The sequence below is a fragment of the Aphelocoma coerulescens genome, chromosome 1 (assembly GCF_041296385.1).
Source record: "Aphelocoma coerulescens isolate FSJ_1873_10779 chromosome 1, UR_Acoe_1.0, whole genome shotgun sequence".
NCBI classification, from domain to species: domain Eukaryota; kingdom Metazoa; phylum Chordata; class Aves; order Passeriformes; family Corvidae; genus Aphelocoma; species Aphelocoma coerulescens.
In genome coordinates, this window is record NC_091013.1 from 115,485,240 (window position 1) to 115,511,313 (window position 26,074).

The 26,074-nt window shown below is 45.7% G+C and overlaps 1 protein-coding gene across 8 annotated transcripts in view; it reads right to left on the minus strand.

Moving 5' to 3' along the window:
- ILDR2 (immunoglobulin like domain containing receptor 2) overlaps positions 1 to 25,771 on the minus strand; it is a 51,389-nt gene extending 25,618 nt beyond the window's left edge. For 6 of the 8 annotated variants that reach the window (XM_069025202.1, XM_069025201.1, XM_069025200.1 and 3 more), the window contains exons 1-3: positions 16,080 to 16,209; positions 7,051 to 7,383; positions 5,849 to 5,968 (exon numbers count right to left, since the gene is read on the minus strand). In XM_069025202.1, the coding sequence (XP_068881303.1) occupies positions 5,849 to 5,968; positions 7,051 to 7,383; positions 16,080 to 16,125 (499 nt within the window). In that variant the 5' untranslated portion in view covers positions 16,126 to 16,209. Of the gene's footprint in view, positions 1 to 5,848; positions 5,969 to 7,050; positions 7,384 to 16,079; positions 16,251 to 25,584 lie in introns of those variants that run through there. The other 2 variants (XM_069025203.1, XM_069025204.1) reach the window with 2 other exon arrangements.
- Between the last annotated feature and the right edge of the window lie 303 nt (positions 25,772 to 26,074).

Sequence of the window (26,074 nt, forward strand, 5' to 3'; positions counted from 1 at the left end):
GCAGCTTTTCAGCAAATCAGAGCAAAATCCTAAAACCAACATCGTGTAAGGGAAAATTTTGCCAAGAACTTTTCAATCTCCAAAATCATGTCAAATTTTATAATACAGTCTCTCCTGACATAGAAGAGACTCCAAACCTGGCTATATTTATACCAGCTATTGAGTCACTTTGCTGAGTAAGAACTGCCTTATTAGCATTGCACACCATACACACGTGTCCCAGTGGAGATTCATCCTCACTGAAAGTCAACACATGTCTCTATTAGTGCATTAATTACTGTACAATATGCTGTGTGTGCATGTATCTACATTCTTTACTTTACATCCTTTACTACTTTTACTATGGGTGTTAGACTTCTTAAATTCTGCATTTAGACTATATGGATACTGGCTGGTAATACAAACTACCAAAGATGTGAGTTTACCAATGTTAAGTGCCAATGTTAATTTCTGTCTCCAGAAATTAACACAAACCTCAAGTGCTAATTGTTGTTATTTAAAGCAAAACAATGGGAGAAGCTTCAGTTTCTAAAAGATTCGTTTGGGGAACTTCAAGCCTGTCAGACTGACCTTGGTGCTTGGGAAGGTTATGGAATAGATTATCTTGAGTGCGACCACACAGCACATACAGGACAACCAGAGGATCAACAGGATCCAGCATGGGTTTAGGAAAGGCAAGTCCTGCTTGACCAAGCTGATCTCCTTTACAACCAGGTGACCCAACTATTGGATGAGGGAAAGACTGTGGATGTGTCTTCCTGGACTTAATAAAGCCTTTGAGAGTGTCTCCCAAAGCATTTTCCTGGAGAAGCTGGCAGCGCTACAGGCTGGGGAAGAATGGCTGGAAAACTGCCTGATGAAAAAGGACCTGGGGGTGCTGGTCAAAAGCAGTGAACTTGAGCCAGGTGTGCCCAGGTGGCCAACGAGGCCAATGGCATCCTGGCCTGCAGCAGGAATAGTGTGTCCCCCTGCACTCAGGCACTGGCGAGGCCCCTCAAGTCCTGTGTTTATGTTTGGGCCCCTCACTCTGAGAAAGATATTGAGGGGCTGGAGTGAGTCCAGAGAATGGAACAGAACTGGGGAATGATCTGGAGCACAAGTCTGATGAGAAATGACTGAGGGTGTTTAACCTGAAGAAAAGGAGGCTCAGGGGGGACCTCACCACTCTCTGCAACTGCCTGAAAGAAGGGTGTAGGAAAGATGGGTCGACCTCTTCTCCCAGGGAAGAAGTGACAGGATGAGAGGAAATGGCTCAAGCTGTGTCGGGGCAGTTTCAGGTTGGACAGCAGGAAGAATTTCATCACTGAAAGGGTGGTTAAGCACTGGAATGGGCTGCCCAGGGAAGTGGTGGAGTCATCATCCCTGGAAGCTTTCAAGAAACAACTGTATGTGGCACTGGTGCTACGGTTTAGTTGAGATGGTGGTCTTCAAACAAAGGTTGAACTCAATGATCTTGAAGGTCTTCTCCAACCTTAATGATTCTGTGATTAACTATAAAATAATATTTCACTGATACACAGTTTATGTAATATTAGCTGCTGAATTGGATGGAAAAGAAAGCAGGCAATAGCTGTCTAGCAAAGCACATGGATCACTAATCAAAGTGTCAAACCAACAACTGGGATTAGTGGAGTACTTTCTGACCTCTTCCAGAAACTTGACAGGTCCTTGGGAATAGAGCCACTGTTTTGTGAGGCATGTCTAAGCTATGTAAAACCTCAGAACGCAAACATCACTGAGCTTGCACAGACCTATGTGTTCCAGGTCTCAGCTGCGCTGAGCTGTAGGTACAGGCACGGCTCCGTAGCTATTCCAGCTTGGGAAGGAGCAGTGTAGCAGCTTCCATAGGTCCCTGCACCTGGTTAGTAAATTCTGGCTCTTGGGAAGGCTTATTGGGTTGTATGCAATGCCATGCAATGAGGCTGGACTGCTTCCTGATGTGAGCTGGTGACGTGAAGCTAGGATGGGGTATCTGCTGACGCTGCCCTGTACTTCTGGTTTGAAGGTTACTCCAGGCACGCTGCATCCCTGCACTGGTACACGTGCAGCTCCCTTCAGAAAGGCTGCAATAAATTACTTTACTGAAGCCCATTGACATTCTCATATAAAAAGCAATACACAGGGGCTACAAATAACAATATGATTAATAGCACTGTCTGCGTTTCAAGAAGGAGAACATTAGCTGCCACCTACTATGACAGAAACGTAGACTTCCTTCAATTTAGGATTCAGCCTTTTAGATTCAATCACATTAAAAAGTTTAAAAAATAAAATGTATAAAGTTGCAAATGGATTCATTAGCCCATCTGTAATGTCAGCAAAGGTTCTCCTCTTCTAATAAAACACATGAGTGCAGGGAGTGTCACTTGATTCCTGCTGTGGAATTGCTAAGCTTTGGACTAGTCTGCAGCAGAAGCAGAGTTCATACAGTTTCCAGCATGCTACATCCTGTTTGGAGATTCCAAATGCCATCAAAATGCACATATATCACAGAATCACAGAATCATTTAGGTTGGAAAAACCTCTGAGATCATTGCGTCCAACCTGTGACCAAACACCACTTTGCCAACCAGACCACGGCACTGAGTGCCACATCCAGTCTGTCCTTAAACAGCTCAGGGACAGGGACTTCCAACACCTCCCTGGGCAGCCCATTCCAATGTTAAACCAATCCTTCTGGGAAGAAATTCCTTCTGATATCCAACATGAACTCCCCTCCAGCACAGCTTGAGGGTGACCCCCCCCCACCTTGCTACCAACCTCCTTCAGATAGTTGTTGAGAGCAATAAGGACTAAAGAATATTTTTTAAAATAGAATAAATGTGTAATAGTATTTTCTTAATCTGAATTCTCTCCTTACCCTTCAGGAGGTTCACTACCAGTCCACCTCCTGTGTTTCTGAGGCAGAGGTTGCTACCCCTCTTCCCTCACCTCCACTGATTCCCTTATAGAGGGTTTAAGTCCCTGACTAAGCAAAAGATACTGGACAGTCTTTTCAGCAAAGTACATAGTAAGCACGTGCTTAACATCAGGTATGCTTTACAAATCCTATCAGCTCTGCTGAGGACAAATGGATATAAATAAATGCTTATATACTTTTCTGAAATAAGAGTGACATGAGGACAGCACATGGGGTCTGATGCAGAGCTGACCAGCAGCTCTGTGTGTCAACATGACACATCCAGGTAACAAAACCCAACATGCAATCCCATCATGACCCAGGATCCCTGGCTACTTAACAGTTCGCTGATAGTCTCAGTGATTGCTTTCCTAAGAAAAAAGGAAATGCTGTAACTTGCCCAGGTTTTGGATTTTGCTCTAAGTCGTGATAAAGTGCCTTTTGACCAATTTTTTTGTGGTGCAACTCATTGTATAAAAGCAGGACCCTCCACTTTTAGCTAACTAAACTTCCATTAATTTATTGATGCTATTAGTATGGTACCTACCATTTTTGTCTCTCAGTCCTTTCACAGTTTCAATGTGATATTAAACTGCCCTTTCATTCCAGCATTAATATGAAACCACTAGAAAGGATATTTTCTTATTTCCTTTTCTGTTCTGATTCCTCTGTCACCCCAATGATAATGTGAGTGGGTAGAACCTCTGCTCTATTCAAAATTCTAATATATGCTTAAAGCATGCAGCAACCCCAAAAGAAGCAATGTAAATTTTATCTGAGAGACCACTGTCAGCAGGGAGCAAACAGCAATGTGCTCTGGGAATCATGGCATCTCTCACACACTATCCCTCTGCTGCTCCAACGTCTATTAACAGGGAATCTGGGTTCCACCCAAAGAGCAGCAAAACAACAAACAAAACCCTTTTACCACATGTCCCCTAGGACGGTGGAATTGCTACAATCTACATCTGTATTTAGTGTCTCCCTCCAAGCAGTGGGATGGAACAAAAAAATATCCTGGAATATGCAGAATATTAAGAAATGGTATTTTCATCACTGGCTGCTTCATCCTTTAGCCATCAATGGGGAGAGATAAACAAAAATGAAAAAAAAAACAGCAAAGGCAGAAGGAAAAGAATAATGCAGAAAGGGGGAGAGAAGGAGGGAGGAAAACTGGTAGGTAACCCTGGAATTGCACCAAAAGCTGGAATGTTGCCTCTACCCAGGAAAAGCAATATACAGAAGCTGCCTAACAGCATGAGGCAGAAGTATGCCCACGACAAGTCTGCTTTCATGCTACTGCCAAACTTGGCAGAGAGCTGCATAAAGTGCAAGGTCAGACACAGAGGCCGAACAGAAAAGCATATGTGGTCAAGGGTGATGCAGCCTAAGCTACACATGCCCTCCAACATATCCACAATGAACTGGGGGCAGAGACATCAAGCCAGCTCCAGAGGAGGGGATTTCTATGTTTTCTCCCCCCAGTCTTCTGTACACACTGAAAAACCAGATTCTTCCTGTTACCATGGCACTATTGCATCACTGGTGTCTGAGCACAGTTGTAGATACACAAGAGGAAGACACCAAATCCTAGACAGGAAGGTGAAGAAGGGACAAAAATTCAGCAACTCATCACTACACAACCAGAGACAGGACCTCAGGGGAGGATTTTTACAGCTACCACTGCCACCTGGCAGAGATAACCTCACCTGAACTCACACAGGTCAGTCCTGGGCCTGCTACTAAGTGGCAGATGATACAGTCACACTGTGGATTTACACAGGCGTGTGACACTGTCTTCTGGAGTGACCAGACTGACCTTCCACTTTCTGACCTTCCCCTCCAACTGTCCATTGTTTGACTTACATCCAAAGGGGTGAGGAGAGGCAATGGCACTGTGACAGTCACTCACCCACACAGACTGGTTTACTTGGTGATGATAACTACAGCTCAAGTATAAATATCAATTAAACTCTGACCTTAGGCAGGAGAGCAAGGGAACACTTGACAGACGTGTTTTATTGTACACCTCCACAGATCACCTACACACTTTCAACCCAAGCTTTTTAATATTTCCATCACAGGATGCACAAATCTGTACACACAAGAACCATGGTAAGGTCTTAAGGTAAGTCGGGAAAAACTCGGCTTGCTCTCCTGGGGTATCGAGGGTTGAAGTACTACAGCTGGCTCAAGGCATGTCAGCAAAAGTCCCTGAAAGGCCCATTCCACTCTGCTTTTCTCCTCTAGTTGGTATGGCTGCTTTTCTGACCTTTACAGTGAGCTGTATCATGGAAGCCACCACTGAAAGCAAACCCTGCAAATAGGGAAGAAGCTGATCCTGCTCAGCACAGTGCTCAAGGGAGTTTAACAGAAACAGAGCCAAGCACACACACCACAGAGAGGGTAGATCCCGTTAGTGGCAGCACCAGCTCAGACCTGATTAGGCTGACTGTGAAACTGCACCTCTAACTGGACAAGTGTTATTGGGCACACAAAAAAAATCTCCCAAACTGACACATTCAACACAGTGCTTCTTGGCATCCTCACAGGTCAGAAGAGTGGGATGAGGACTGCAAAAATCACACAATCTGATGTCTTCTGGGTGTCTGTCTCAAATGTTCATTTTGCTGCAAGTTTATTGTTTTATCCCTTAAAAACAAGGGTTCTGCCTTTCCACAGCCCTGCACTTTCTGCAGTCATTTACGCCTGTGTAACGTGTGAGCAGTGTGGGTGTAAACATTACTATTCTGGTTTGGTAGCATTTGCCACCCACTTTGCCTAGGTGTGAATGACTGCACAAGGTGCAAGGCAATGGTGACAGTGCTGCAGGCACTGTTTTACATAGCTCTTACACCCATAGTAATACAGTGCACAGAGATGGAGAGAGAGCAGGAGGAGAGATGCATCAGGTATCTGCCGAAAAAGCAGCCTGACAAGAGGCCTCACCAAGCACAAGCAGCTCCACTGATTCTTCATTCTTGCCCTCCACATCATCTGGTGTGATAATAAGGCAGTAATAGAGGCCACTGTCTCCCCACATCAACTTCCCAATCTGCAGGTCTGCATCTGGAAGGCAAAAAAGAAAAGTCAGGCTTTCCCTCCAACACTTACAGGAAGGATGGAATGTTGAATGCACTCGGTCCATCTCTGTGTCCCAAATCCATTTCATTTCCTTATTAAGAAGAGGGGTTAACCTTAGCCAGAATATGACAGTACTCAGGAAAAAACAACATGCTCGGGACTTCTGGCTGTAGGTGGGAAGACAGACAATGCTGCAGAGGCAGCTCACTCTGCAAGTGCCAAGAGGAGAAGGGGTCACTAATGTCTCTGTCCTTCCTGTCACCTAAGGCTGGGGTCCCAACACTATTCATGTCACGAAAAAGGGCTTAGACAGTGTCTCCACTACAGCACCTCAGTCATCTGCAAAGAGGTTACACAAAGGAAAACACTCCCTCTTGCTGAGGCTGATCACATGCTCTCCACACCAAGGAGTCTCCACTTCTGGCTAGGTGGTATGCCGAGTCTCAGACACCTTGTACTTTTGAGGGACAAGGTCTCTCACACAGCCTTCCACACAAAAATGTTTAAGGAGCCTGCCATCCCTCATCTCCACCCAACCTGACTTCACCCCATGGAAATCTCTTCCTTTCACTCTGCCCAAGGCTGTGTGGGTTTAGGTTCATGACAGGGTAAGCCGGTGAAGTCCGGGGCTGAGCAAACATGAGGTGTAGGATAATCTTGGTATTTCAGAACAAGGAAAACATCAGTGGCATTTGCAAGGAAGAAAAACCTATCCTGCAAAGACTGAATTTGTATCTCTCTTGCTGCCATCCCTTTGCTAAGGGAAATCTATATATACAGCAATACGCAGAATTCAGGAATAAAAACCTTCCACTTCATGGAAAGGAAAAAAGGATACTGTATCTGAGTTGAAGACCTACATGGAGTCAATTGAAGGGAAGTGCCAAAGGAAATTACCTTTGGGTCTAGCGTTGGTTGGCTGAATCCTAAATGTCTGACAAACAACAGCTCTCTTCCCACAGCCTTTTCTAAGAGTCAACTGAACAATTACTGCCAGACTCCAGTATCCCAAATTGCTAAGGGTCCATTCCAGCCCCCACCAAGCATCACTGGGATAGGAGAGTTACCATGGACGATGCTGACGTCTCTTTCCTTATAGAAGTCTCCTATGGTGATGGCAGATCCCTGCTTGGAGGCCACGACACGGACCGTCCTCCTGCTGTCCACACAGTCCAGGTAGGGATCCCAGTCCAGGTTCCTCTTGCTCATTGTTTGCAAACCAGAAGTCACCATACCCAGAGCTTCTCCCATCCGGTCCTGGCAGTAGGATTTGTACCTCCACTGTACCACAGCTGGTTGGGTGGAAGAAGTAGAGAAATGGCAGCGAAGCAGAGCAGGCTGAAACAACATGGCCACCTTCTTCTTCTCAGGCACAGTGACCTGCAACCCTTCCACCTCAGCTAGAAAACAAAAACATGAGTATCATATGCCGTGGCACTGCTTGAAGAGGGAGCTACTGCATTTCATCATAGCATCATTCTCCCCACATAAATAGGTAAAATTGTCCATCTGTTCCAGGTGCTAGGGCGCAACACTCCTCAATGTACGTAAGCGCAGATGTTGTCAGTAGAAATAAGTTTGCTTTTTCATAGCTTACAGTCACAAAGAAAAACACAGCATGATGGGGCTGAAGGCTCAAATGTAGCATCCTCATGTTGTAGGAGCCCTAACACAATGGTGTGATGATTCATGGCTTCTGTGGCAGGTTCAAACATAAAGAAGAGGTATTTTAGGGATGGCCATGCTCCACTTGTACAGCAGGTCAGCAAGGGGCTAGATCCTGAGTTCATGACAACCCCACTGCAGAATAAGTCACCTCCCTCCCTGTTTCAGTGGCATCACACCTCCTCTTTAAAAGTCAGGCAACACACAGTGCCTGGACCAGCACATTCTGCACTGGTGCCTAGTTAGTGCTGCCTGCTCTGCCAAACCCTAGAGATGCACGAAGGAGTGGATCCAAATCACAGAGCTCTTCCCAGGGCTGGCAAGTAACACTGAGAGAAATTGCTCCATGTGGGAGGTGTGGAGAAAAATGGCCCAAACACTCAAGTTTTTCACATTCCCAGGGAGGAGAGGGATCTCAATACATAATGTTTATCTAGCAGCTGACAGGAGAGCTGTAGCCTGGAGCTGATGCATTAAGGCCCCCAAGAAGATGCAGGGGACTGCTGCTACACCCTTGTGTAGCTGAGGTGTCAGAATGTCAGCAGAGAGCACTCGGGAGAGTGAGGCACTCCATCCACCCACAGGGACGGCCAAAACTCCCCCACGTGCCCTTCATTGCTTCCCTCCTTGTGCTGCAGGTAGCAATGTCTGAGAGCACTCATCCAACACTGGAAAAAGGGAATCAGGGTCAGTATGGAAAATGTTGGTGTTACCACACACCTCACCCAGAGCAGCACACAGGGAAAAAGAGGAATTACAAGGAAACATTCAGGACAGCAAAGCAGAAGAGAAAGTTTACACAACATCTGGAGAAGGGACTGGATGAACCTGAAGAAGCTTAGTGAGGAATGAAAAGACTGAGGACAAAGAAAGGCTTCCTGATATCAAGAAGCAATAGAAGAGAAGGGAAAATGCAAGAAAGAAGAAAACAGAGTAAGGATAAAGTATCAGAGCAAATACAAGAAACAGAAGGATAAGCAGGATGACAATCATGGAAGCTTGCATTCAGCTGGAAGCAGCTGGAGAAGGTGTCTCAGCCCAGGTCAAAAAAAGTACAAAGGGCTGCAGTCAGGTTGCAGGAGATTCAGAAATGGTAGAGAGAAGAAGAAATGGAGTCAGCAAAAATAATCCACCCACTCCAGAACACAGAGATGAAAAGGAGATGGAAGTTGGCAAAAGAAAGTGAAATGACAGGAGATATCTTTAGAATGGGGGGGGGGGGGAAGGCACAGACTAAAGCACTGGAGCTTGAAGCACACAGAGAGCAATAAATGCATCAACTGTGTAACAACAGCAGGCATGAAGAGACAAGGTCAAGCTGGAGACAGCTGCAGACCTGAAAAGCAAAAGCAAGAGGAGATTGCATGATCAGGATTCAAAACCAAAGGAAAGCGAAGAGGCTGGAAAAACAGGGAATATTAAATTCAACAAGTTATCACTGTCTGAACTATAAAGCACAATGAAGTCTATAAATCCCAGTTGGAGAGAAAAACACAGTATAGACAGAACCTAGGGGAAAGCTTATTTCAGGTATGCAAGACAGTCACTGATACTAACAAAGAGTTACTGATCTAGGCAGGATTTGACCTTGGGGACTACTATGTGAAGGCTTGAAGAGCACAAGGGTGCTGTGGCATTTGCACAGCAATGCTAGATTATGCATATAATGAATGCAGGACATCAGGCACATTGTACTTTCACAGGAGGTTATCAGGTCTGCCAGAAGTTCCCAGACCCAAATCCAAACACTGAAGTGTGGCTGTTCTCCAGAGTACCACCAAGTACAGCTGAGGTCTCCCACAGGACAGGAAGGGGAATGAAGCAGCTCCTGCACCTTCCCGAGGCACAGGCAAGGAGATTATTCAGGAAGTGGCAGCTGGGATGTTTCTGCCAAGCTTCTTTTACCCAGGGACCAAACATAGGGGCCATGTGGCACTAAGGGAATGCCACCACTTGCTTCTCAAGGTGAACCAAGTGGTGATGTCTTATCCTCTCCTCTCCAGAGATTTGTGCTTTCTGGGTTGCGTCTGAATGCAAGAAACATGAAGAACCCCTTGAAAAACAAATTGGTCCATGTCAGACATGTGTCTGGAAACCCTGTGCCTGACCCCTCACAGTCTGAGGCCAAAGCCAGCATGTGCATGAGCTGATCAAGTGACTCATCACGTTACCTCAGCTCCAGGGATAAAACAGTGACACACTGAATATTTAAATCTTTCCCTTGTGAACCAAGTACGCTGCTTAGTAAACACAGTGCTCTCAGATAACCATGCACCACAGCCCTCCTTCCCTGTTAATGAGATTAATGAGTTTGGCAAGCCAGGGACTGCTTTAATAAATGATTAGCTGAGCTTTAGCAAATTCTCATCTGAATAACTTTCCCCACCCTACCCCCATGTAAATGCCTATATCAAGAAAAGAAAAGCAGCTTTTGGGAGAATGCAGGAATTATTTTTCTCCCCAAAAGCATTTTGGAGACGTGCAGAAAATTATCTGGCACCTTCTATATCCTATCTCAAGCTCTTTATTAACTTCTTAAGTATTATTTTCGGATTCTTTCCAGGAATAGCATTTAAGAGCAACACAGCGCCTCAGATTGAGAGACTGGAGCAGAGGAAACTTTAGATCTATTTAAGTCAAATTATATATAATTATATATGGCTGAACTGGGAAATTATACACCTGTTATTTCCTCTGCCAAAAAAGAATTATTGGAATTGATTCATGTAGTACGTCACTGCTGTAACAGTGTCCACCAAAAAGGCCACCAGGATGCTTGACTGCCTGAAGACAAGATGGTGGTGGCTCTACACTGATCAGTTATGTCCAAGCATGGCAATTATAGGACTTCCTCACCTTCAAGAAGAAACTGCTGACCTCAAAATGTAATGTAGCCAACATAAGAAGAGCCTCAGACATACCAGAGGACAGAACTCTGGGTTGTTAATACATCAGAGAAAAAGGAACGAAATATGTGAAAAATTACGAGAAGCTTAGTGACAGCACCATGGTAGCTCTTTGTCTAGTTTAAGACAAATAGGACTAAAAAGAAACTGAATTGTGTTGTGCTATGTTTTGACTAATGCAGACAGAGCAAAATAAGCCCTTACTTCAAAACCATCATGGAAATGCAATTCCTGCACTCTAGAGAAGGAACCTGTTCATTGTGAATGTTTCAGGTTTCACAAGAAAAAAATGTAGCTCCTGGGAGTCTCATGACTACGTGACTATTTTGCTTTCCTCCCTTCTTGCTCTCCTAAACCCACAGAAAAAGATCTGAAAATATTAATCAATCTTAAAAACACATTTATCCTTACTCTTAGAAAATAAAAAGAACCCATGGTTTTGTGTGTCTGTACAAATATATATATACACACACACTCCCAGAGAAAGAGCTTAAAAATAATCACACTTCCGAAATATAATTGTATGGGGTTTGTCTGTTTCAATTGGCAATGTGCATTTGTCTCCTTTCTCTGATTCCTTTCCTGAGCTATCCTCAGATTATGCATTCAAACTATGCAATCAACACTACACACAAGCTATCACTAATACATTTCACTGGTGATTAAAGAAAATTCCAGGAAGTGATTACAGAGGGGATATTTGTAAGGGCGGGTTTGAGCCTTGTGAGCCCGATCTTCATAACTGCCTTCCCTGAGCAATAGAGAGAAGGCAACTGAGAGGTGATAACTGAGGCTCTTGCTTTGCCATTGACCTCCAGAGAAGTCTATGCCTCCCTGAGATGAAATGAATCCCAGGAAGATTTAGCTTCACTACACAGCCTCTAGGAATAGAATCACAGAATGGTTTGGACTGGAGGGGACATTAAATATCAACCAGTCAGAATAAAATTGACCTGACGCACCAAACCCTGGAAGTAACGGCAAAGCCAAGTACTGTAGTTGAGTGGAACAGGTCTTTCTCTCCTTCTGGAATGCAAGACTTGAGTCCAAGAGAAGACAGCACACATTATTCTTCAGGTCACATGGGTCTCCCTCCCTATCTGTGCATACATCTCATCTCCTTCTCTGCAATTACCTGGCTCGTGCTACTGCTTGCCTGCGGTAGTACAGCTGATTCTATGAAACTACAAAAATTGCCTCCCCCATTTTCATGTACCTTTATTGACAGGAGTGGCACTTGTGCACACAGGAGAATGGAAATCATTGGGTCCTGAACCAGGCACCTCAGGAAAGCTACTCCTAGACTTTACCTCAGGGCTTTGGCAGAAAAGCATCTCTTCACTGGTGAGAGACAGTGCCCTTAGGGTAGCTTATACCAATTCCCAACTAAAGTAAACTGTTGGGCAAAAGGATCATTGTTTTTGGCATCTTGGATACTATGCATCATTACAAAGTGTTCTTTCCCCCACCGATGAATACTGGCACCCAGTTCCACGTTTCAAATGTGGATCAAGCCTGAATCAGGAAGTACAAGATCTGGGCTTTGAAACCAGAAAGTCAGAGATAATAAAGAGCTGTGTAAACAGATGAATGGAGAGCCAGTGGGATCACTGAGATTGTATTGTACAGGTTCTTGCCTACTCATGTTGGACTAAATCCAATCCATGCAATTTATCAGCAAAAGCCATCACCATCAGATTGTGTTGAGTGCCTTATGGGAAAATAATAGGATGTCTTGGTCTGGTTCCTATCAGACTTGTATTCTTAGCAACGTGACCACTAATTGTCAACTTTTTTGGAAGCAAGAAACCAATGCCTGAACAGGTCAGCTGCAGCTGAGGTGAAAGCATGGTTGTTTTTCACAGCTCCATGGCAAAACCAAGAATTTCAGCTCTCAAACTGCTTAACCTGGAAAGGGAAAAACCCAAAGCAGCTGCAGAAAAGCATGGCCTTGCACACCCAGCACTCAAAGGACAGAACCTCAAAACAAAAACCCTCCATGTAGGACAGCCCAGGCTGTGCAAAGTGACTGCAGTAGACATTGGACTATTTCCTGCTCTTCCCCACTCTCTGTAGTGCTCTCCCCAGGCACCCCCTGCTCCTCACTTCATTCTCTTCATCAGCTTCCCTGTGCTCCTTACACTCCCTTTCACACATTCACAAAAGTCACCCTGGGTGCTCTCAAGTGAATTAGCTCTGGCCACCAGATCAAACCCACCCTTACTACTGTCTGAAAGCTGTTATAGTTGTCAGATGCCTCCTGATTTAGACTTGGTTCAGCATCCCAGAAATCATTCCCAGAAATATCACTCATCAGAAGCCTGAGAACAAAGCAAAAGAAATGCGAAGAATCTCTCCCAGCCTTGTAACACCAAGCTATAATACCTGTCCTTGGGATAGCATTGGGATTTCTACTCCTCACAGGCTTACTCAAGGTGACCTCACAGGAATAAAAAGTAAGAAAAACATGAGATTTCTGCCCAGTTACACTATACTTATGTTCTGTGAAGCCAGGCAAGGGAAGTCAGGTGAACACTTTAAATCAAGACAAGTAAAAGAGTCCATCCATTTCCCTGCCTTCCCAAGAAGTGTGGTCAGCTGGCCAGAAACAGCAAAGCACAACTGTGCTCCAGCAGGCCCCCTCTGCCTGCCCTCCTGACCTGTGGCTGGCAAAGAACAGGTACAGCAGCAGTATACAGGGACTGACTACTAAATTACTGGTGGAAAAGTACTTATCAGGACAAAAATATCCCATTTTAATGTGGACAGTCTTCTAATTGTAATTTTTCCAAGCTTAGTCCAAGTTGTGAGGCAGAAAAAATTTGCTCTGCTTGTTCTGTACTAAAACTGGAGTTCAGTCTCCAGTCCAGTACTTTTCTCTAGCTTTAAATGCATCAGAAATTACAGCATTAATAAGAAAACAGTAAACACGATGGGAGGATTCATTCCAGAATCAAGCTGCACTTGGTAATTTACAAGAACAGTCTTTACACAGGGACTAAGGATACTTGGCAAATGGGATCTTCTTTTTATAGAATGAGAGCACAGCCCCACACATATCTTAACCCTTGTGACCTCACAGGAAGGAATAAAGAACAACCTGCTCTTCATCCATTTGCTGTTGTTACTAAAACATGAGCTTTAGACACGTGGGAGAGCAGGACAGGAGGGGGAGAAGCCAAACCAAATCCATTGTACCTCACATGGGATTTTTTTTCAAATTGCCGTAAGAACTCACAGTGCGCAAAACCAAACAAAAGATAAATGCAAGAGCCAAAAATTAAAGACAAACAAAGGACAGAGAGGAATTACTGCTGGGAGGAAAGGGACTGAAAGTGCTGATTAGAAATTTCTCAACCCACCTCGAGGAGGGAGGAGGGGAGAGAAGGGAACGAGAGCCTTCTCTTTCGTGCTCCCTTTTGTCTCCCTGCTTCCTCCCCATCTTGCACTCTGTCTCCTGGCCCCTCCACCTCCCAGCCCCCACTTCTCTTTCCCAGAGCGGAGTGTACCACTCTGGCTGGATTAGGGCTCCTTACCTTGATGCAGACCTTTCATTCCTTTGCACAGCCACTGGGGAGAGGAACATCTTGAATCCACGTTTGCTAGCCCCCCCTCTTCCTTTTCTGTGCACATACACACACTCACACACCTTTGCTTATTTACTTTCTCTTGGCTGTGAAAAAGGACATCAGCACCTGATTTATGGCTGGGCAGCAGCGGCTGGAGGGGAGCAGGCGAGCACTGACTGCCTCCATCCCTCAGCACACAGCTATGGATAACCTGTTGCCTGCCGGAAGCCTGTGCCTGCCAGCTCTCCACAGCACCAGCAGCACGCAGTCCTGTCTCAAAATCACAGGGCTAGAGGAAACTGGAAGGTCTTCCCACTGCAGCGGTACCTCTCTCTCTGCATTGACCCTGCATGCTCCAAACAGCACTCGCTGCCAGGAATCGTGAACTGCCCTCAGTGGAGGGAGAAAAGTGTCAACAGCCCGGTCTTTTAGCTTGATAAAAAAGTCCTGATTAGCCTGACATGTCCAGATAAAGAAGCTCTTCAAAAAGAGGGAGGAATGTAATGTCATGTTTAGCTACACCCTGTACTCCTTTACCGGCCCCTGGATGCTATTTATCAGCACACTACTATGGCTAGTAGGAAAGGAGGGGTAGCTGAGGGTGTGCTGGCACTCCAGACCAACTCACTGAAGTGGGATACATTTGGAAGCAGCCAAATGGCAGGGAAGGAGGAAGGGAGAGAGGATGAGCTGGAAGCTGCTGAAGCCCCAGATGAGGCCGTGAAACCCTGGAAGGGAGCAGTAGGCAGGCACCGGTGTTGAAGATGACTCAGAGCGAAAATGCAAGGAAAGGGGTGGGTGGGTGGTGGGAGAGAGGTGTTATGACTAAAAGCCGAATTTACTGCTTGTGAATCCTAAATCTGAATAGGAAGAGGGAAGAGGCTGAGGTCTTTTTTGTGGGATACATTGGTGACAGTGGGAAATATATGCCACTTAACCCAAGTGTCTGTTTCTTCTTTCAGCCTGTAGCCAGCCCGCCTGGCTAAGTCATCCTACTGCAGCTTTTCCTATAGCCTGCTGTTCCTGTGCCTGGCTGCTGCACCGGCTCACAGGAGGCAGATCTTGCCCCGGACCTGACAGGGCTTCCCGGTTCCCGGCTGCCCCGCCGCTCACACCCTGCTGTAATCCCTACCCCCTCCTTTCCTCGCTGCCCAGCCTTCAGACCCAGCCCCTATTCAGCTTGTCCTCCTTGCCCTCTCCCCATCGCTGAGCCCTCTCTGTTCGCCCCTCCGGCTCCCCTCCCCCTGCCCTAGGGGAGGCTTGGCTTGCCCGACCTCTTCGGGAGCCGGCGGGGCAAGCGGTGGTCGGCGAGCTGGGCTGGGGGGGCAGTCCCGTCCTGCGCTCACAAAGGCCTGGGCTCAACTGCACCGTCACAGGGAGGGCCCCCCTGGAATTCTGCCCCCCCCTGGAAGCCGGGGCAGAGGCAGGTCAGCCCCCCCCCACACACCTCTGTTGAGACGGCATGTGCGGTCAGGACACCGGGTAAAGGAGAAGTTCCTCCAATTGTTCCCGGCCCAGCTCGGCACTGGCGGGCGGGGGGAGCCGGGGGTTTGTCGCCATCCCTCCCCGCACCGTGGCCAAGGACACTCCGGCCCCCCGGCCGGGCTCCTCCTTTCCCGACACGAGCGCGCTCTCTCCCCGGCGGCGAGCGGGGGCCCAAGCGCCCCGCGGAGCACGCGGAGAGAAGCGCCGGGGCCCCTCGGACCTGCCCCGCGGCCCCGGCCGGGCGGGAGGCACCGGCTGCCCCCCCGTCCCCAGCCCTCTCCGCGAAGTCTCCGTAAACTGCACCGCGGGACGTGCCCGAGCAGCCCCCCGCTCCACGCCGGCTCCCTCCGCAGCATCTCCCCAAAACGTCCCCATTTTCGCCCTCAGGAAAGCCGTGAAGCCCGGCGGGCTGGGCACGGCACGGGGACGTCGGGGCCACCGGGACACCCGTGCCCCCGCCCGCGGCCCTACCTGCGAGCCACAGGAGAACGATCCATCCCAGGACGTGCCCATCCATCTTCCCAGTGGTCCAGGCGGCGCGGGGCGGCGGGAGAGGCGCGGGGGCGGCCCCGCTCGGGCAGCCGCCTCCCCGCAGAGCCGGCCGGGCTGGCGGAGCGGCCGCGCCGTGTGGCTCCGCTCCGCTCCTCCCCCGGGCCCGCTCCCCGAGGCCGCCCCCGCCGCTGTCCGGGCGCGGCGGCGGGGCTCGGGCGGGGGGCGGCGGCGGGAAGGGGGACGCGGCTTCCCGAAACTGCTTCGCTTCCCGCCCGCCCTCCCTCCGGCAAAGGCGCGTTTCGGTTGCCTGGTGCCTCTCCTCAGCCTAAGGGCACCCCGGCACGTTCCTCTGCAACTCCTTCACTCCCCGGCATCCCCGCTTCTTAGCGGGGTTCTTACAACTTCTCTAGTAAGCGCTTTAAAATGTCCCCGATGATCATCTGTCCTCCCCAAATTAGCCAAGTGTATACCTTGGGAAATGAGCGTAGACGGTTCCTGTTCTAAATTTCCCTGGGGTTTCCATTTCCAGCATGGGCACTGCAACTAATTACTGGAATTTTAGATAAAGAAGGAGTATAATTTTAGGTGAAGGAGGTGTTCTCTCTGTTAACAATGGGCAGCCGAGTTGCGGGGTGTTAAGTTTTCGTGCCAACACCCCGAAGTGATGGGGATTTTTTGTTTGTTTGTTTTTGGGTTGTTACGGTTTTTTTGGTGAGAAAGGGGTCACATACAGCTAAAACCGACATTTTAGAATATGGATGTTGCTTAGAAATTAAATGGTCCTGGCCGCAGCAAACCTACGTGGATACACATTAACTGTACTTAAAACTTTTAAAGTTTCTGTGAAAACTTAATAAGTCAGTGGAATTATTCATGGACCTAGAGCTGGCTAAAAAGCATTCTAGAGCTGGCTAAAATAGCATCGTGCTTCCTTTTGTGGCTCAGCACCAGAGAGAAGCACCTTGCAAAATGGCACTCCCCATTCACAGCATCCAGCACAGCTTCCCTTTGAGCGTTGTTCATCCTCAGGCACTTTTCTTAAAGGGCTTGGCTTGTGTTTGTAACCAAAGCTGGGATGGTGCAGGCATCAGTGACCCACATGAGAGATGGGAGTAGTCTCCAACTTTGTCTCGTCTGGAATCTGCCAAAACCCATAAACTATTCTGATTTTTCGAAAGCAAAGCGCTTGGTGGGTCCTGCTGCTAAAGGCAGGGGGCACAGGGATGGCTGCAGTAAATCTGTATGAGCTGTTTACATTCTAGCAGGTGGTTTCCAGTTGCTTGTAGATTCCTCATAATTTTGCCTTTCAGACTGAACTTCTCTACAGGCAAGATAAGCTTTTCTTAAAAAGCGTGAATAATAAAAAAAAGATCAATAATTTCTGAAGGAAAAAGCAAACCAGCATGTTTGCTGTGATAAAAGATGTGCTGAAACATCTTTGGTTGTTTTCAAACAGGTGTAGTCCCTCTGTTAGTACAGTTAAAATGGAATTAAGCAAGGAGACAATCCCTAGGCAGTTAATCTGTTTTAAGTGTTTTATTTGGAGCTATTCAATGTTATTTAAAAATATTTTTCACATGGAAGTTTATTTTTATTCAGCATCGCTTTAAAAAAAATACACACCCACCCCAATCAGTGTCCTGATGTTCCTCTGGCCTGATACATTATGAATTTAACTGTTTTGCAGTACTAGCTAACAGTTACTATTAAGAAGTAAGTCCCTGCTACACTAAATAATGGATATGTGCAGCAGCCCACAGTGATGTTCTCCTTCAGCACACTGATCTGACACCCCACAGCCTTCGTGCATACTTGCAGGTGGAAGACAAAGTAAAACTCTCTTTAGAGCCACAAATTTAGCCTCCAGCAAAGTGTGGTTCCAGAAAATTCAGATGGAACTATAATACTTTGCATCCGCTGAGGGCCTGCTTCACCATTGTTACCTATCTATAGGATATAATCCATGAAAGTTTGTATGGGCTGAACTAAGACTCCTAAAAGGTAAATACAAAGCTATCTTTCTCCCCCTAACCATTTTTCCTGATAAACCTCAAAATTTCAAGTGAACTCCTGGTTCCTTGCCTTTTTGTAACTTAGCTGGCCAGGATTCTGATCCAGAGTTTCCTGAGACAATGTTGATACTATCTCATCTGTTTAACACTGGGAGCAGTACAATCCCTTATGCATTACTATTGTTAGCTTCTACTGGGTTTTTTGTTGTTGTTGTTGTTTTTTTAAATCTACTCCAGCTTTTGCAAATAAATTTGGCAAACATCACTTTTGCTAAACTTTTGACTCACGACAAAGGAAGGAAAGCTTTTCAATACAAGGAAGCACCATTGTTTCGCATGTAACGTTGGATTTACATCTGCTTTGAAATTCTCATAAACTTACTGTACGGTCCTTTCTCATTTAACAAGAGCTGTCATTTGTATATCTCCACGTAAGATGGATGCCCAGGCCCTGAATAGATGTTCCAGATCTCTGCAGACCTTTGATCTCATGATTGCAACATCCGAGCTGGCTTAATAGTTAATGTTGGGATGTTGTCTTTCCTTTTAGCCCAAGACAGAAAGCTGCATGACTGCAGTTAGCCCCACTTCACCTTCAAACGGTGAGTAAATTCCTATGCAATTAGCCAGATGGCTTCAAGCCACAGCCCAGCTGGGATTCTCTGTCCTTTGAAAAACAATATACTGGTGGCCTTAAACCTTCATCTCCCTCAGTCACTTGACAAACTTGATACCGGATGAGCAAATTCCCGGTGTTTGCCCTGTGTAATTTAGTCCCGGGCGGAATCGGAGGAATACCACACTTCAGCAGCGTTTGATCTCACTGCTGATACCGCGACTCCACCTGAAGGAGTTCTCTAAGCGATGGGATCATGAACAAATTCAGCTGAACAACAGGGAAACAAACAAACAAACAAATTTTTACTCATGCTGTAGCAGCTGCTGGCTCTTTTCTCTCCTTGCCAAGTACTTAATTCCTCCCTCCCTCGTCTCATCTTCCAGTACCAATCTTTTGTGGTCATTTCCTCTGTTGATAAGCAGAGTCAGCTTTTTAAGTTACCACCACGTGGAACGATTTACACCAGCACCTCAGTCAGAATGACCCATCTCGACAACACCCCTGAAAACCAACTCTGCTGCATGAAGATTTTCATGCCATTCACCCCCTGGATTTCCCTTGTAGAAATTTCCATAGAAACAGTGATTTCAACAGCTTTTCTGGGATGCCATGCTGGATTCAGCCATTAGACACTGCTCTCTTGATTTAGTACTGAGATCAGCACATCGCAGAACTTACTGGGTGACACAGCATCAGTTCATAGCGTTTAGTGAGTCTCTTCAGATAGCTACTGAGTAAAACTTTTCCTCATTTGCTGTGTTACGCTGGAATCTCTTATTAATCCTTGATAGCTTCACAGCAAGACACTGCTGAAATATATGCACTCTCTGTATATGTTGTTTTTTTCCAAGCTGCCTGGCTACATTTGATAGCACAATAATAAGAGCTTTTACGTCCTACTAACATCAGGAGTGAGTGATGTGGATATATAAACTGCTTTTGTAGTTTTATACCCAGATGTTTGTACCAAGAAATAGAATATTTAGAATATTTAGAATATTTAATGGAGAAATTTGGCTACAATGAACCTTCAGGTCTGTAATGTAAATTCAGCATTAGGAAGAACCCAAGAGAACAGCATCCTCCTATAGTATTTACTCCTCTGTGTAAATTTCCTATGCTGCTCATGACTCTTTTTTAGGCACAAAAAATCATAGCATGGCTTTGCTACACTTACAGACTGAACCTGAAATTTTCATTTAAAACACTAATGGCATGTAAGCAATAATGTTTTGTGAAGTTATTATATAGGTACAAGATCACAAGTGAATCATCCCAGCTCACCATCTTTTGTGTGTCACTATAGGCAAAAATACACAATAGGACAAACCCTGCTTGCATATCTACAGATAGCCTGGGAGATAACGAGCTGTTAAACCCTCTAAGGTTTTAGCTGTAGAGAAACTGTGGGCAGCACAAATACCTTCAGGGACTTGGAGTTCACAACCTGGACTTTTGTGACTGTCCAATCCAGCTTTCTTAATAAAATAGGCCACATCACTTTGCCACACTACATCGATTAGTTTGAACTACAGCCCATATGTTACAAAAACTAATCATAGATTACTTTGGGTTGGAAGGGAGCTCACCCTGCCCCTAATTTAATCTAATTTCACTTTCTAGTACTGCCAAGCCAGCAGGCAGGGCACTCTTAAAGGCATTTCTGAAGAGGTAACACAGCAGGCTGTGATCAAAGCACCCTTAAGATCCTCTCTGGAAGTTCAACAGACTGTTAGCTTGCTATATTCTTATGCTAACATCAGAACTGGAGAGAGAGCCTCCCAGGCCCAGTTGCTAAAAGCATGAAAGCAGGAGTACTACAGCATCATCATCCCTGCTTAATATTTGTTTATCCTTCCAGGGAGCATACCAGCTGCTAGTATGACATAACATCACATAGGAAGCCTCTCTTTGGTGGATATCCCACTCTCTCACCTACCTTATTAAGTATTCCCTCAATCTTTGTATTTTTTGCAAGTAACTGTGATGACTGTATGTTTCCTTGAAAGGTACCAACAAGTATTTAGTAGTATGCAGCCAAGAAACAACCTAAGAAAGATCTTAATAAAAAGTGTGATTACAATTCCTTATTTAAAATTACATTTTGAGACATCTTAAGCCAATGCTTTAACCAGAGACTGGATGGTCTTTGTATCATAAATCTGTATCCTTGATTCAGTGTTGTGTGGTCGAGTCACGTGCTTCACGTGTCTGAATGTGTTACCTTTAGCAACCACACTTTGTATCTTTTTTGATGCAATTACAAACCAATGTGACAGAACTGATTTGCTGCAAACCCACGTTGATTGGCGTTAATTACGTTACTTTGATTAATTATTGAAGCAAATCCTGTGTCAGTGATTCTATTCTTTTGCCTGGGATCCCTGTCACTCTGACAGGTCTGTAATTACTCAGGTCATCCTATTTAGGGCCAGATCCAAAACAAGACTTTGGAAAATTTTTGGTACCTAACATTTAGAACTCAAATCTAAAACACCCTCATTCAGCAGCAGGTTGAGACTGAAAGCGCACATGTACTGTCAAAGTTACCTAAAGGCTTCCAGTTTTCCTTCTCTTCCTGCCCAGATAGTTCTGAGCACAGAGATGTCTAACAAACACCCAAGGCAGGGCATTTGGGGTGTCACAGCCAGGTCCTTGTTTCCTACCCTGAAAATCTGGTCTTACCAGATATTAAGGATTTCCCATATTTTGTCCAGCATACTTGGAACAATGTGGTAGTTTCACTGGAGCCATGGCATTAATGATAGACGAAATTGATGGCATAGAGGGGATGTAGCTGTAGCACACATGAGCAGCTGGTTGCCATGTGGTTCTGGGATGTACTGGTCATCAGGGTTACAGCACTTGCCCAGCAAGTCCCTGACCTGCTGCACTGCAACCCCCAACACAAATGCTACCATTTCTGGAGAGCAGACAGAAGCATTATCAGCTCTCATTTGAGTTCCCTGAGAAACCTGGAAGAAAGGTGCTGATACCTCCTGTGAGGCCTCGTCCAGGACATTCACAGTAGGTCCAACACTCAGCAAAACCCTGCAAAGACAGGCATGGGAACAAGGCAGGGTGATATGGCTTAGCTTTTGTAAAAAGGCCTCCCGACTCATAGGTGTTCAAAGTCACATCCTTGATCACATAGGTGAGGTGTAAGGCACCCTGCACTCCTTTTGCGGTCGTGGCACTGTTCAGAAAGAAACCCCAGATTCACTAGGTCAAAAGAGAAAGCTGGCAGCTGTAGCTGACTGGTTAAATCATTCACCTGGGGAAGGGAAGTCTGCAGGCTCTCATCCCTGGGATGTTTATGTGTTACCCGTGAAACAATAATAATTACTGGTTTCCGCTTTGTATCACTCTCCAGAGAATTTGTAGGTTTCAAAATCTCCATAACCAGGCTGAGAAAGAAATCAGCTGTGCGATTATGTGACAAAACCTTGTCTCCAAAACACACAAAGGAGTGCTCAGAGACAATGCCAGTTGGGTGGTTTGTAGCCCAATTAACACCCTGCCCTGGCTCCTCCCACACCCATCACAACAGCCCATCAATGGCCCACTTTCACAAGTCCAAAGAGCACAGGGACAATTGGCAGATGGGAACCCTCAGACAGGAACTCCGAATAAAAGAAAACCATTCCAGGCTCTTCCTAGGGCTGTCCCAGGAAAGCCTCGGCCCTAGCGTGCAGACTGGAACCTATCAAGATGAGTCAACACCACAGTAACTTTAGGACTGAGGGGGATTGTATCCTATGGATATAGGACTCGTTAGAGGATGCAAGGGAAAAGCATTTAAGGATTGTATAGGACTCTTTGTGGGATGCTTACTGGAGGAATCAAAGGGAAAGAAAGAGAGATCTAGGTGATTTGGGAAGGAACAAGTAAGGGAAATGGATAAAGGGATAGAAAGTACCAGTTGTGTGTAAGAATTTGCCGGGTGATGTACTTATCTGTCATGCACAGTGCGTTCCTTTCTACTTATTAAATTTCTTTATAACTTTTTTTTTGGAGTGAACAACTCTCTGTTTTGGGTGTGTCCATGTGTGTGGGGGTCTGGTGCCAGTCTCTTGTCAAGCCATGCACTGGAGAGTCCACATGCCTGGGTGACAGTGACCAGACAGACAGGAGTAACTCAAATGCCAGCACCTGGAGTGGGACTGCAGGTGTGGCCCCTACGTGTCCCTGGGGCCAGGAGCTGGACTGAGTGATGGTCTGGGTGCCAGCAGCTGGGCCAGGCACTGGTGTGGCCGGGTGCCAGCAGCTGGAGAGCCCCGAGGGAGTGACCAGAATTACTGTCCCCTAGAGCAGACCGGCGGGCAGAAGCCCAGTGGTGCCAGGAGGGAGCGAGTGTGACAGCGTTAGTAACAATCCAGCTGGACCTCTTTGTGGGAAGGTGGTGTGCCCCGAGAGCCCGGGAGGGGGAAAGGATGGCTCATCTCTAATGGGAAAACCACAGGAGGAGCTGGGTTAGGCTGGGAATACATACTTGACCTCCCTTCACTTGGACCTGGGAGCGGGGAGTTGCATCAGCCGCGCCTCTCCTGGGCTGATGGATGTGGCCTGATTCCTCCAACATAAACACCAAATATTTCCCTTTGTGGGAGAGTGCTGTAGCCCCAGACCAGCAGGTAAGTGGGGAACAGCAGATGTAGCCACTGCCATGCTTTTTAGAATAACTTTACTCATTCTTTCTGACAAAAAACTGCAAGGAGAGATTATAGCCTTGAATCCTGAATGAATGAAAATACATTACTGGCAGAAAACTTCCAGATAGTTTTTCTGTCTATATAGTACTAGGGTACCTAAACCCTATTTTGAGACACTGGCAAACTTCATTCATTGATGGAAAAGCACAGGCTGGCAGAGGAGTTCTCTGGGCCATTTATCAAGGCCAGGTACCTAGGACTTAAAATGTTGGCATAGTAATTAATTAAATTAAGTGCTTAAAAGAAAAAAAAAAAAAAACAAAAAAACAAATAATATATAAATACTGGCACAACACTTGTTATCTGCTGGAATGGCCCCAGTGCTACAAATGTTATTTTCAAGTCAGTGTAAATGGTCCAGAAAAGTCCTTCACCCACTAAGTTAAACAGCAGACAAATGAAGATTTAAAACATGAGTTTCTTCAGAGGCACTGGGCTCTCCTCAGCACCCTGGGGAAGACTACTGATCGTATGATGCGCTGAAGATGATCTGTTCCCTGTTTTTTTAATCTGATCCCCACCCCACACAGGAAAATCCTTTCTCTCTCTACTACTTATGAATTTTATTTTCCAACCACACCTCTAGCCCTAGGAGAGCTATCACTGGAGCCTTGTGTTTTTCAAACAGTTGATGTACACATTATCTGAATTTATTTAAAAGGAAGGGCTGCTGAAGGGTGGGTCCCAAAGCTGCACACAAGAGAAAAGAATATGATGTGAAGGAAAATAAAACACAAGTGCACAGATGCACTCCTAGCAACAACTCTTACAGTAATATAACAGGAAACACTTGCCTTTCTGCCTGAAAGAACTAGGCTCTGTGCAGATGTTTGTATTTACAAGATACAAGTCATTTCTTGCAGTCTCTCCTTAGAGACTTAGCATTAATGTATCTGGGACTAGACCGGAATATAAATTATTTTCCACAGCAGTTAAAGTGACCTTAAAAATGCTTACCTATTCTCATTGAGGTTACATCACGATTTTCTACATTTGTTAATGATGTGATTGACTCCTCCTGTGTGTTTAACAGCAAATTGCCTAAGTGGAACACAAACCAAAGTGTTTCACAAGATTTGAGCAAGACGGAACAGCCTCCAGAATGAGCCAGCATTTTTTAACCCTCAGAGAAACCAGCCACCAGGGAGATGCCAGAGCAATCTGGTCTGACCTTACCTGATAGCAGTTCCACCACTGACAAACATAATCAGTTAAGTCAAAGATTTACCACCAGCTACCTCCTTTGGGTAAGTCTTCTTAGCTCCAAAGATGAAAAAAGTGGCTAGATTGAGGAAAGAGGCAGATTTTTCCAGTGATTTGGAAATGCACAGATGTGTTTCATCACTGTTTGTATCCTCATGTCTAAGTTTACACTAAATTCAAGAGGATTCTGAGATGGAGAATTGCAAAGAATCTCCCAAGTCAGTGCTGCACCATTTATTTTCATTGAGACTGTCTGGATAACTCCACTGGAGATGGCTGCAGGAAGAGCAGATGAATGTTGAAGGAGATTCCCCAACAGACAGGGGAACAGTGAGGAATGTGGGAGACATCACATGCCCTAGACAAGGAAAACCAGGCCAAAAGTTAATCAGGGCCCATGCCAGTATTGCCACTTCAGTAACCCTGTCTCACATCAAATGTAGGGTCCTCTGTTCCACGCAGCCAGATTTCTGCAAACTGACTAAACTTTGTTTGAAAGCCAATTTTGATTATTGACCTGCTGTGATTATAGCCCTGCTAACTTCTCTTTATTTTTTTACTATGGCCAGTGGAGATCATTTGATTTTTGAGAGAGATCAATAGAAAGCTTAAGGCAGGAAGCAACTCTGTGTCACTTATCAAAATGATGCAGATCAGATTATTTCCAGCTTTTATTTTATGTGAACTGTGGTTCCCTATGCACTTTCACTGAAGGAAGTGTCAGTTATGTCAATGAGATAGATGAAAGGAAATACCCCAACAACCACAAAAAGCAACCCAAAACCACAAAAAGAGAGTCTGAACAGCAGCCTCAGTTTTGTGCAACATGAGCTTCCGAATAATTTTATTAAGCAAGTTTGCCCTTCCAAGTGTGCACATGCCCACTCACCTCCTCCACTTTCTGCCACACATCTCAAAACCAAACCCAGGGTTCTTACCTGAAGTTGGTCTTCACTTTTTCCCTCACTCTCTCCTGAACCTGGTGCAAGCTCCTGTTCCCATGGGGTATTTCTAATCCTTCAGCACCCAACAACATAAAAAAAAAATAATTATTGAAAAAAAAGTAGCCATGCCACACTCTCATCAGGACCTGCTGTAAGGTTGTTGTCCACAAAATTCAGATTCATCTACATGGTGTGCAACAAGCCAGTAATGACACACTTGAGAGAGACATTAATTATTTACTTATTTTGGAGTCGCAGAAGCCTGGGTGCTTGGCAGTATTCCACAAATCAAGCACAGCCCACTGGGCTTTCCATGGCATTACTTATACACAAAAATATGTTAGTAACCTTCCAAGTATGATTGGTTAATAATTACCATACAAATTACATAATCCCACTTAATTTCTGTGCATGCTCAGGGGAAGGATCTTCACCTGGGCAGGGATCTTTCTGACCAGGACGTGTGATATTTAATGTTATAATG